At 49.8% G+C, this 13,650-nt stretch overlaps 1 protein-coding gene across 4 annotated transcripts in view; it reads right to left on the minus strand.

Moving 5' to 3' along the window:
• Positions 1–13,650, minus strand: part of BDP1 (B double prime 1, subunit of RNA polymerase III transcription initiation factor IIIB) — a 145,335-nt gene that overhangs the window by 101,411 nt on the left and 30,274 nt on the right. For all 4 annotated transcript variants that reach the window (XM_040421475.1, XM_040421477.1, XM_040421476.1 and 1 more), the window contains exons 8-10: positions 6,563–6,617; positions 3,165–3,296; positions 242–496 (exon numbers count right to left, since the gene is read on the minus strand). In XM_040421475.1, coding sequence (XP_040277409.1) covers positions 242–496; positions 3,165–3,296; positions 6,563–6,617 — 442 coding nt within the window. The remainder of the gene's footprint in view (positions 1–241; positions 497–3,164; positions 3,297–6,562; positions 6,618–13,650) is intronic.

The following is a 13,650-nucleotide window of genomic DNA, read 5'->3' on the forward strand; positions in this document are numbered from 1 at the left end:
GCATTATAAGGATTTATAATGTCGTGTCACGCGGACAGACCTGGACTCTACTGAATTATACGGACAGCATAACGTAAGTGCAATTAAGTCAAGCAAGGACACACAGCATTATAACTCATTACATTACGATCCTGTCAGAGGAGCGGAGGTCAGAACGGGAAATCATGCTTACACTGAACTTGCTCGTCTGTAACTAGCCTTAAAGAGAGCCAGTACCTCCCTCCACCAAGCCAGGTCTCACTTTTAGACTTCTTTTTTGGTATCTGTGTTACGTCGTCATCCTGTGACTCCTGATTTTCCTCGTCGGGTTCCTTTGCGTGATCTTTTTTCCTCTTGGCCCTCTTATTTTTGACAGCGGCAGGTTCAGCCACCGCCGAGCAGTCATCAACATCTAGAGATCTGTTGTTCTCCTTCTCTGCTGTTCTAGCATCCGCTCCTTCCTCTTCTGATATAATCAATTCCTCATCACAAAGGCTTTGCTCTGAGGCCGCTTTGCCTGTATTACACAAATCAAATATATTTGTATCGTAAGCAAACATATGCAGAATAAATATATCGAAAATGCAGAAGAAAATCAATTCATAAAAATAAATACCGCTCTAACCATGAAAGAGTATATAGGCATCATTCATTATAACCGCAACCTCCGGCACTCCAGGTGTTCTGGAACTACAACTCCCAGAGTTCTCAATTCACTTCTATGGGAGTTAGAACAGACGAGCATGTTGGCATGCTGGGAGATGTAGTTTTGCAGCAGGTGGAGTGCTAAAGGTTGCTGATCCCTGCATTATACAAATGAGGTCCCTGTAAAATCCAGTGACGGGTGGGGAACATGAAAACTGCTAACAGCCAATGAACCAATGAGTACTGACCAGAGATTGCGGTAAAAAAAAATTTAAACTCGCTTTATTGAAAATTAGTAAGCAAGATATTTAACAGTACATTTAAAAAGTAATACAATGTGCAAAGTCATACATTACATTAAAGAATGTGATGACAAATTGAACAATCTGCAACATTACAGATATTGCGGTACATTTTTACCAGCAGAGTGAGGGTGCATGCACACTGCAGTGTATTTTGAAGTAGATTTGCTCCAGATCTCACCTCAATCTGCAAAACCATTGACGTGCTGTGGATTTCCAAATCCGCACCGCAGGACAATTTCTACGTGGAAAATTTCCACACCCTTTACGTGAAATTTAAAAAATCTCACCTATGTCGCCAGTACTGTATTATGCTGTATATGTGGCACAAAAAAAAACGCATAATACCTACCATGTGCATGTGGCCGAAAAAGACTCCTCTTTTGAGGAGTATGATTTACTTCAGGAGGAGTACAAAATAAGTCACAGTGTGGCTGTTTTTTATTTTCTGGCCATAACTTTTTTATTCTGTCGACGGGGCCATATGAGGGGTTGTTTATTTGTGGGCCGAATTGTATTTTTTTAGTTGATACCACTTTTGGGGAAATATAACTGATTCATTTATATTAAGGCTACTTTCACACTCGCGTTTTGGTTTTCCGTTCGTAAGATCCGTTCAGGGCTCTCACAAGCGGTCCAAAACAGATCAGTTTAGCCCCAATGCATTCTGAATGGATAAAGATCCGCTCAGAATGCATCAGTTTGCCTCCGTTCCATCTCCACTCTGCTTTGGAGGCGGACACCAAAACTCTGCCTGCAGCGTTTTGATGTCCGCCTAACGAAGCGGAGCCAAACGGATCCGCCCTGGTACACAATGTAAGTCAATGGGGACGGATCAGTTTTCTCTGACAAAATCTGACACAATAGAAAACGGATCTGTCCCCCATTGATTTTCGGATCTGTCCCCCATTTGTGGTTGTATTATTGTAACAGAACAGTTTTTGCAGATCCATGACGGATCCGCAAAAAACGCTAGTGTGAATGTAGCCTAACTTTTTTAGAATGTTAAATGAGGGGGGGGGGGGAGCAGGTTTTGCGCACGTTAAACTTATGACATTGGCCCCGCGGTATAACTAGCATGTTAATTTTATTCTATGGGTCCGTACGATTGCCATGATATCAAATATGTATTGTTTTATTTGTTTTACTACCTAGTTTTTTATATCACTGCATTCCATGAGTCACAACATATTGATTTTTCTATCAATGTAGCCATAAGAAGAGTTGTTTTTTGCGGAATGAGCTGTAGTCTTCAGTGGTACCATTTTGGGGTATATATTGCTTATCATTTATTATTTTAGGGGAGGAGGGTGAGTGAACAAAAAACACAAAAATTCTATTGGTATTTTTTTTATTTTATTTTTTTAATAACATGGTTTCTTTATTATACAGGTCCAGCAAACAAGGTGATACTATATGTGGGCATGTTTGTTCCACTTTTACAAAATACCACCACCTGGTTTTATTTATTTGTAATAAATTTATGAACCTATAATTATTCTTTTTTTTTTTTTTAGTCCCACTCGGTGACGTGGCTTTTATAATGCACCGGTATACCATGTATATCAATGAATTATAGCATATCACTGTAAAAGTGACAGGCAGTCTATTAGGCCGTGTCATTAGCACAGTCTAATAGGCATAGCAGGTCTGAGGAACTCTGTTAGGCCCTGGGTGCAATGGTAAAGCATCACCCTGCAACGGACTTCACTGGGATGTATAGCAGCTGTGCTTGGTATTGCTGCTCAGGTCCAAAATTCAATTACAAAATCTATCTTTATATAAGTTAAGATTGATGATCCCTTTAAATAACCTAGTGAGGCATGCAGGCATGTCTGAGGAAAACAGGATCCACTAGGACAAAGTCAAATGGGCAATTTATTACCCAGAGTCCAGGAATCAAAAAGTGTATGACAGCCCATCCAGACCTAGTATTTTTATTTCTTTAACAGATCCAACAACCAATGTGCTTGGATAACGTTAAAAATCTGTGACATGCAGGTAAACGGAACGTCACTGCCAATCACTGTCCTCAGCGTTGGACCGCTGAGGACAGCGAGTGGCTGCAGTGGTCACGTACCGTACACCAGCAGCGGCAGGAAGGCTGGACCAGAGCTGCACAGAACAGCGCTAGAACAGTATAAAATGAATTTTTATTTTAAGCTTTAGGGATGATCAGAGACTTCATCTCAGGCAGCACCTTTTAATGTCCAGTAAATCAAGAGTTAAAGACACTACCTTTTTGTTTCTTGCGTGGTTTAGCATTCGTCTTACGTGGCTGTTGACTTCTTGTTTTCTTTTTCTTTCCTGCTTCAAGAGCTTTATCGAGGAGCGCAGCAAAAAATTCAAAATCAAAATCTCTCTTCTCCCCTAAAAAACAGTTAATAAAACGGTTCAGTGAGTGAGAACATATCATAGAGCAATAACTTACCAATATAATTACTAAAGGGAACCCCAGTTATACCGCCAGACTGTTTCAGGATCCAGCTGGACTGGAAGTGCGATGTGCCGTCTACACTCAAGTCACGTCTGCCAGACAATCAATGGCCTCAGCAGTGGCAGCGGTTATGTGCCAAGGCCACAGACTGGCAGCGATGACATGGGTGTCCAGAGGAGACCAGAAGCAGAGGAGGTTAGCTTGGCGCTAGAACCAAAGCGTTGGGGAGAGTCTTATTTTTTATTTATTTTTTTTTTATTTATTTTTTTTATTCCCTGCAGCCTCCCTAGTCATATGTAAAAGCGGTTCCTGGCTTCAGAATCCCCCTTTAATTAAGACCTACCCTTTTTAGGCAACACTTAGGCTGGGTTCACACTTGAGCGTTTTACAGCGCGTTCAAACGCGCTGTAAAACGCTCAACACATGAAAACCAATGCTTCCCTATGGCCCTGGTTCTCACTTGAGCGTTTTACAGCGCGTTTGAACGCGCTGAAAAACGCCCTACGCTCAAACAAGTTCTTGAGCTTCTTTGGGGCGTTTTGACGCGCGTTTGTGGCCATAGGACACTGTAGTCAATCACACAAACGCGCGTCAAACGCGCGTTTACTATTGCAAAAAACGCACATAAAAACGCACGACAAAAACGCGCGTTAAACGCGCATATAAAATGCGCTCAGGTCTGAACCCAGCCTTAGGCCTGTTTCAGATGAGTTTGTTCTGGGCGGAAATCACGCTCTGTGTGCGAGAGAGATTCCTTGTTATGGACACTGCTCGTTTCTCAGGAGCGCACGGCAGTATAATGATTTATAATGCTGTGTGTCACTGCATGACTTTGCATCTACAGAAATGCACTGACATAATGCTATCAGCACAATCCTGTAGAAGTGAGGTCATGCTGAGACACACAGCATTATAAATCAGTATAAGGCTACATGCACACGACCGTATGTGTTTTGCAATCCACAAAAAAAAAAAAAAACGGATGACATTTATATGCCATCCGTTTTTTTGCGGATCCATTGTAACAATGCCTAAAACGGACAAGAATAGAACATGTTCTATTTTTTTTTGCGGGGCTACGGAACGGACATACTGATGCGGACGGCACACGGTGTGCTGTCCGCATTTTTTGCGGACCCATTGAAATGAATGGGTCCGCATCCTATCCGCAAAAAAAACGGAACGGAAACAAAATGGGCTACATGCACACGAACGTTGTTTGTTTCAGTGTCCGTTCCGTTTTTTTTTTGCGGATAAGATGCGGACCCATTCATTTCAATGGGTCCGCATCAGTATGTCCGTTCCGTAGCCCTGCAACAAAAAAAAATACAACATGTCCTATTCTTGTCCGTTTTAGGCATTGTTACAATGGATCCGCAAAAAAATAAATAAAAAAAAACAGATGGCATACGGATGTCATCCGTTTTGTTTTGCAGACCGCAAAACATACGGTCGTGTGCATGTAGCCTAAGGGCTCATGCAGACGACCGTATGCCCTCCGAGACATACGGTCCGTGAGCGGTATACATCGTGCGCACGGGAGCGCACAGCATTATAGATTACTATGATGCTGTGCGCATCGGGCCGCCCGCGGGGCTATTGTCCCGCATTCATATAATATTATGAGTGCGGGACAATAGCCCCGTGGACGGCCCGATGCGCACAGCATCATAGTAACCTATGATGCTGTGCGCTCCCCTGCGCACGACGTATGCCGCTCCGGGACATATGGCCCACTCACGGACCGTATGTCTCAGAGGGCGTACGGTCGTGTGCATGAGCCCTAATGCTGTGCGCTCCTGAGAATCGAGCAGTGTCCATAATGGGGAATCGCGATCACACATGTGGTGCGATTTCCACCCAGGTCAAGCTCGTCTGAATTGTCAGCATTGGGATGTGCTGACTGACCCCTTTTTTCTTTGCCTTCTGAAAGTGGCCTTATGTAAGTTCACACTGTTGCCTATTAACAGGCACCACAGCGACTACTTTGGATTTTCAGTTCTTGATTCTATGGTCCCGTAATTTGCTCCAAAATTATCAAATGCTGCACGTTGTTTGATACGTTTGCTGCATCTTTAAAACTACTATTTTTGTCTGGAGATGTTTTTGCAGTTTTTTCACCAGCCCTCTGCTGAAGTGAGCTTGCACCGTTATTTGCAACTTACTAATCCCCTCCCATTGTATAGTCTACAGGTCACATTCAATTTCTCTACTTCCAAGGAATCTAGTGACACTTACAAGACTACTAAAGATAATATGCCTGGCGCAGACCCTGAGGGGCCACCACATGACACAGAAAACACCAAAGAGGTAACCCCCGTGTCATTTACCATCCCTTATAGCCATAAACCGGGCATCGGTGTTGCACTGGGGGCTCTATTAAGCTGCTTATAATAGAACAAGGAGATGTCCCCTATAACAGCCAAAAACACATATAGTCCTCTTTCATATGAGCATGTTTGGTCCGGATAACGTGCTCCGTGCCATGTATTGGCTGCCTTTCCCAAACTGAGCACAATTTACCAGGCTGCGAGTTCCTAAATGCCTGCAGGTGTACTGCGCTGTAATGCCATGAGTACAGTACAGTCAGGACGGACCTCACAGCACCATAAATCACTATGAAGCTGTAAGTTCGGGTTAGGGGAGCAGTATTGGGTCCAGGAAATGCAGCCAACAAAAGGAGCGTGTTTTCTGGACCGAATGCGCTTGTGTGAGGCCCACTTCACATATATCATTTGTGTCCAGGCAGGTGTTTTATGCTGGGAGCCGGACACAAATGAAATACGTGCACAGCACTAAAGTGCCAAATCCAGTGTCTGTACACTGATGGCGCCGGAGAGAAAAACTGAGCATGCAGCGTCGGTCCGGCGCTGTTTGACATCCAGCAGCACAACTATGGGATCAGTTCTGGCTCAGTCCCCCTCATGTGTTTTCTGCGTTACGCTGGAGCGGAACTGAGCTGGATCGGACATATGTGAAGGGGGCCTGAAAGAGGCCTTAGTGACAGAATGCCTAAATTACTGACAGCCATAGCAGCCCCCTCCCTCCACTTGCCCTGGAGGTGCAGGACCTGAGAGAAGATGCATGGGTGCACCCTCTGGTGTCCCAGATCCTGTAGTAGGGGACGGAGAGAGGAGCTGCTACTAAATGTTAGTGCTCTTTTTTTTTCAAAAAGACTAAGATTTCTATAATCACTTACTAAAAGCCTTGTCTATCCTCCATCCATTCACTCGTTCTTCCTTCTTAAATTTGTTCTACCATAAAACAAAAAAACAAAAAGAGTTAATAAGCAATATACAATAAGAAAATATTCTTCCTATGAAAAGTTTATAGCAAATTACAGAAATGATCTGATATATTTCATACAGAACCTAGCCCGGTGGAATCTTTAGAAATGGTGGAGAATGAATCCAACTTCTCACAAAGCAGATTATGTATTGTGTGTAAACCACAAACAGGAGATACGACTATATACTGAGTAATATGCAACACACAAGTCTATAATACCGGACTCCACATTAGCGGTACGTACAGCGGACATCTGTCTGTAAGACAAATGTAGAACCAGATACATATGTATACACTTGCATATGGTTCTCTTATAGAAACCTAAAGGCAGACCATGTTTGCATGCTTTGTGTCCGTACATATAGGTCTGACAGATGCCATAACGTGGTGCTAACCATGTCAATTGCAAAGTTAAAGGGAATTCTCCAACGTAGACCTGATAACGCGACACTAGCCAGCTTTACCATCTCTCTTTTCCAACTGCAAACTTCCTTTTTCTTGCTTAAACGGGCTGTCCCATTAAAGGAGTTCTCCAGGAATAATTTAAAATGACTGCCAGCAACCTGTCCTAGAATATGAGTAGGACTGGTTGCCTCCACTTGCACAGCTGCCTAGGAGGGGGTGAGGGGTCTCACTACACACTACAATAGATTGTAATGTGATCCTGCTTATGATATGCCATCATGGCTGAGTAGCCTGACAGTACCACTCCCCAATATGTAGTATATGGACGTGCTAGAGAATATAGTGTAGTGAGCAAATATAAAAGTGAGAATAGGACGCTAAAACAAAATAACAAATATTTTATTAACTTATTTTGTTAGAATAAAGGGATATCTACTGAAACACTGCATAAAGCAGCAACGTAAATCTACACTCATTAGTGGGGCCCCACCTAAAACAGCCACACAGGCGGCGGGAAGGCCACCATGTGGCAACGATGGATCCCACAACTAGAACCCACCAACACTAAGGGGGCTGAGATACCACAGGTACAGGATGTTGAGCCTGGGTAACTAGTACTATCAAGGTAGATACCTGGTACCGGAACACCAGGTGTCTCTCTTAACAGTGAATGTCAGCGCGCAGACATTCACTGCACTAACATAGTACAGGTGCAGGATACAGATCAGGCAAACACAGTTAGCTCCACTAGGTGTATCTGGAGCTATGATAGCCCTACCCTATCCTTGATGGTCTAAGCTCTACGCGTTTCCATGCATTAAAAATGCATTTCATCAGGAGCAAATGCACCATAGGTAGTACAGGCAACCACCTCTCAGTTGTATATTTAACCGAGGCTGTAGGCGTATACTATCAATGATATAGCCCAAAACCTCTGACGTGGGTGTATGACAGAGGCCGTGAACATAAACACCACAGGCAGTGCAGCCCAAAACCTCTAGGTTGTATATTTAACGTCCCTAGACAGCTCTTCAAGTGAGGCAACAAGTCCTGTTCACATTCGAAAAATGGCAGCCATTTTAAATCATTCCCGGAGAACCCCTTTAAGAAAATGTACCCCCCTATCCACAGCACTCCAGCTTTGGTATTCTAGCGACTCAATATTACGGTCCTGGAAAAAGGAGACTTTTGTATTACTTACCAGTAAAGTCTCTTTCTCGCTCTTCCTTAGGGGACACAGGAAACCATGGGTATAGCTCTGCTCTCTAGGAGGCGTGACACTAAGTGAAAGCTGTAAGCCCCTCCTCCATCAGCTATACCCTTCAGCCTGGAGAAGAGACTGCCAGTTGCGTGTCCAAGTAGTGAAAGATAACCACCAACCGGAAAAAGAACTGTCGAGCCCCAACGGGGGCAACCAAGCCGGAACCACAACTGTAACCCAAATGAAGGGCGGGTGCTGTGTCCCCCAAGGAAGAGCGAGAAAGAGACTTTACTGGTAAGTAATACAAAAGTCTCCTTTTCTCGCCCATATTCCTTGGGGGACACAGGAAACCATGGGACGTTCCAGAGCAGTCCCAGAAGGGAGGGACCAGAACAAACTCAACCAACACCAGAGGCATCAATCAACTGCCGCCTGCAACACCAGACGGCCTAAAGCAGCGTCAGCCGACGCATGAGTATGCACCCTGTAGAACTTGGTGAAGGTGTGCAAGGAGGACCAAGTGGCCGCCTTGCAAATCTGCTCCGTAGAAGCCCGATTCCTCTGAGCCCAGGAAGCCCCGACCGCTCTAGTGGAGTGAGCGGTAACACCAAGGGGCGGAACCTTGCCCTTGGCGAGATAAGCCTCAGTAACAGCCATCTTGACAAAACGGGCGATAGCCACTTTGGATGCCGCCATCCCTCTGCGCGACCCTTCCGGGACCACAAAGAGCGAGTCAGTATGCCTGAAAGAGCTGGTTACTTCCAGGTAAATCTTGAGCGCCCTGACAACGTCCAGGCGATGAAGCTTCCTCTCCCGCGGGTGGGAAGGGGAAGGACACAAAGAGGGGAGAACGATGTCCTCGTTCAGATGAAAGGCGGAGACCACCTTAGGAAGGAAGGAAGGGACCGGACGAAGAACCACCTTGTCCTGGTGGAACACTAGGAAAGGTTCCAGACAGGAGAGTGCAGCCAATTCGGACACCCTCCGAAGAGAGGTGACGGCCACAAGGAAAATAACCTTGCAGGACAGAAGTCGCAAGGAAACCGTCCGCAGAGGCTCGAAAGGGGAAGCCTGGAGCGCTGAGAGAACCAGGTTCAGGTCCCAGGGCGGTACCGGAGGACGGTACGGGGGAACCGCGTGAGCCACGCCCTGAAGGAAGGTCTTGACAGGACCAAGGGGGGCCAGTGGGCGCTGAAACAAAATGGACAGCGCAGACACCTGACCCTTCAAAGAACTAAGGCCCAGCCCTTGGGCCAGTCCGCTCTGCAGGAAGGACAAAACGGTGGGGAGAGAAAAGCGGAGCGGAGGAATCCCCAGATCGGCACAGAACCCCAAAAAGGTCCTCCAGGTCCTATAATAGATCCTAGAAGAGGACGGCTTACGGGCGCGGATCATGGTGCGGACGACGTCCGCAGAAAAACCCCTAGTGTCAGGACGGTGGTCTCAACAACCACGCCGTCAAACGTAGGGACCCTAAACGCGGGTGGAAGATCGGTCCCTGAGAGAGAAGATCTTCCCTGGCGGGCAGCGGCCAGGGCGCGTCTGCCAGGAGCAGCATGAGGTCGGCATACCAAGACCGGCGGAGCCAGTCCGGAGCGACCAGAATCACCGAGACGCCTTCCGCCGCTATCTTCCAAAGGACCTTGGGCAGGAGAGGGATGGGAGGGAATATGTATGGGCGCGCGAAGCCTCGCCAAGGAAGAACGAGGGCGTCGGCTCCGCAAGCTCCCGGATCCCTGGCCCTGGACAGATAGGCGGGGACCTTGTGATTGAATTTTGAGGCCATGAGGTCCACGTACGGTATGCCCCAACGAAGGCAAATGGCCTCGAATACCTCCGGGTGAAGAGACCACTCGCCGGGGTCGACGGTGGTGCGACTGAGGAAGTCCGCCGCCCAATTGTCCACCCCTGGAATAAAAATTGCAGATAGGGCCGGGACGTGGGCTTCCGCCCAACGGAGAATGCTGGTGACCTCCCGCATTGCTGCAGCGCTGCGAGTGCCCCCCTGGTGGTTTATGTACGCCACAGCCGTGGCGTTGTCCGATTGTACACGAACAGGATGACCCTTCAGCAGATGAGTCCAGTGTCGTAGAGACAGAAGGGCCGCTCTCAGCTCCAGGACATTGATCGAGAGTTTGGACTCCGATGGAGACCAAATGCCCTGGACGGATCGGGGAGGAAACACGCCTCCCCAGCCCAAGAGACTGGCATCGGTTGTAACCACCAACCAGTTGAGTGGCAGAAAGGACCTGCCCAGAAGAGGGGACTGTAACCACCAGCGGAGAGATGACCGCACTGGAGGCGATAGACGGAAGGGATGATCCAGAGACTCCGGCGATTTGTCCCAGGAGGAGATGATCGCCCGTTGGAGAGGGCGGGAGTGAAACTGCGCAAATGGGATCGCCTCGAAGCAGGCAACCATCTGCCCCAAGACCCGCATGCAGGAGCGGAAGGACGGTCGACGGTGGAGAAGGAGACCCCGAACCGCCCCACGGAGGGTCAGGCGTTTTTCCGAGGGAAGACGTACCTCCGCCGCTCCTGTGTCTAAAAGCATTCCCAGGAAGACTAGCTGTCTGGAGGGGGGAAGGGAGGACTTGGGGAAGTTGATGACCCAACCGAACCTCGCCAGAGTCTCTAGAGTGAGATCCACGCTGGCAACCGCTTGAGAAAGGGACGGAGCCTTGATGAGGATATCGTCCAAGTACGGTAGCAGAAAAACACCCCTGGAACGGAGTAAGGCCAAAACCGGGGCCAGGACCTTGGTGAACACCCGGGGGGCAGTTGCCAGCCCAAAGGGAAGGACGACAAACTGGAAGTGGAGGTCCCCCACGGCGAATCGGAGGAAGCGATGGTGACACCGGGCTACCGGAACATGGAGGTAGGCATCCTGTATATCGATGGAAGACATGAAATCTCCCTGCTCCAGGGAAGCCACCGCGGAACGGAGGGACTCCATCCGAAAGCGTCGAAGGAGGAGAAAACGGTTGAGCTTTTTGAGGTCCAAAATGGGCCGCACCGAACCTCCCTTCTTGGGAACTACAAAGAGGTTCGAGTAGAACCCTTGGAACCTTTCCTCTAGAGGAACGGGGGTAATCACCCCCCTGTCCAGTAAGGCTTGAACGGCCGCGGAGAACGCAGCCGCGCTTTTCGGGTCCCGCGGCGGGCGGGAGCGAAAGAACCGATCTGGAGGGAAGGATGCAAATTCGATTTTGTATCCGGAGGACACAATTTCGAGGGCCCAGGCGTCGGAGACGTGAGCCATCCAGACGTCCCTGAAAAGGAGGAGCCGGCCCCCCACCCGGGTGGGTGGGGGCGCGCCTTCAGGCAGAGGACTGCTTTGCTGCGGGTGTGCGGGCAGCCTGCGGCTTGCGCCAGGAGGGCTGCGCCCGAAAAAACGGCTTCCTACGCTTGTCCTGGGGAGGAGCCGAAGCGGCAGCTGTGGTGGGGGCCCCAGAGGCCCTGCGGGAGGACCGAAAACGAGACGCACCAGGGCGTCCGCGGGGGGCGCCCCTTGCTTGGGGTTGAGGAAGATGGGTGCTTTTACCACCCGTGGCCTCCGAAATAAGTTAGTCTAGGCGGACCCCGAAAAGGCGGGAACCCGCAAACGGTAGGCCCGCCAAGGAACGTTTGGAGGCAGCGTCCGCTTTCCAAACCTTCAGCCAGAGCTCCCTCCTGACGGAAACTGCCAGGGGCGGAGGAGCGTGCAATAAGGGCTCCCGCATCAAGGGAGGCCTCACAAACAAAATTCCCGGCCCGAATAATAAGCTGGGCCAAGGAACGTAGGTCCTGGATGGGGACGTCCGAGTCCAACTCCTGTTCCAGCTGCGCACCCCAAGCAGAGATTGCTTTCCCTGCCCAAGCAGAGGCAAAAACCGGTCTGAGAGCAGAACCGGAGGCAGCAAAAATGCCCTTGGAAAGGGTCTCCATGCGACGGTCCTCCGCTGACTGAAGAGAGGACCCGTCGGGAACAGGGATGGCCGTGTTCTTTGACAGCCGGGCCACAGGGGGGTCCACCTTGGGTGAGGAAGACCATGTGGCCACGACATCGGCTGGAAAGGGATAGCAAATGTCCAGCTTCTTGGGGCTGACAAAACGGGCGTCCGGGCGAGCCCAAGCCTTAGACACCACAGAGGAGAAATCAGAGTGGATTGGAAAGACTTTTGAGGCCTGCCTGGGTCTGATAAAGGAGACGCTAGCTGCGTCAGAGCTAGGGGGATCATCCTGCACCTTAAAGGTGTCACGAATATCAGATGAGCTGACCCATTGCTGAGGCTAGCTTGGACGGCAGGGCCGAGTCCATTTCCAAATCTGAAACCGCCAATTCACCTTCAGAGAGCGAATCCTTTGGAGAGGAGAGGCTCGTCTGGGTGCGCACGCGTGGCGGGGAGAGTGAGGCCTCAGAGGAGGAGGCTCGCTCTACTCTAATACGCTTCTGAGAGTGCCTAGCTCGGGAGGGGTCACTAAGAGAGAGTGAACCCGCTGCAGCGGCAGAAGCAGTGGACCCGGAGGGCGCGACAGTCAGAGAGGCGTCCTGCGGGGTAGGTGGCCTGTCTATTAGGCGGCCCACGACATGAGTGAGGCTTTCCACGGCCTGGGACAGGGATCTAGCCCAGTCAGGCGGGTCAGAGGAAGCAGGGAGCGACACAGCGGGCGACTGAGGCTGCGGTGGAGCTCGGCATGCAGTACAGTGCGGATCAGACTGCCCCCGGGGAAAGGGTTCCCTACAAGCAGTACAGGCATGGTACCAAGGCTTGGCGGCTGCAGAAGGGTCTGACATGGTGGAAAAAAGATGTTGCACTTAAAGTGGGAGACCCCAAGAAAAGTGGTGGCACGGAGGGGGTTAACAGTCCTACCAGACCCGGATGATGCAAGTGGCAGCGGTAAGGGGAACAGACTGAGGAGGCTGTGGAGGAGAGGCAGCAGCACAGAGATGAATGGCTTCAGGATCGCACGGCAGAGAGGATTCCACGCAGCACTGAGAAGTGGAGCCCGATGAAACCGGAAGTAGCGGAGCGCATGTAGGAAGCTCCGCCCCCCCTCTGCCGCGCTGAAGAAGAAGCAGAGCCGCGCGCGCGCGGCAAAGTGATTTTAACCCCCAAGGATGATGAAGTGCCGGCCTGAAATGGCGCCGTTCACGCCAAGTAAGCGGCCCCCGCCGCGCCTGGATGTGGCAGACGGCTTGCTTTTTTCCTGCAGCCGTCCCCTGAAGGCAGCGTCCCTGCCAAGGACTTGCCCAGATAAACTCCCCTGCCCGGTAACGGTCCCGATATGCCCGGGGGGGGGGGGGGGGGGGGGGGGAGGGCGGGCGCACGATGTAGCAGTGGCCATGTAGCAGTGGCCAAGGGGGATGTAGCAGTGGCCATGGGAGCCCAGGAGGCCTGTAGCAGCGGTGG

This window comes from Bufo bufo, chromosome 2 (assembly GCF_905171765.1).
Source record: "Bufo bufo chromosome 2, aBufBuf1.1, whole genome shotgun sequence".
Taxonomy (NCBI): domain Eukaryota; kingdom Metazoa; phylum Chordata; class Amphibia; order Anura; family Bufonidae; genus Bufo; species Bufo bufo.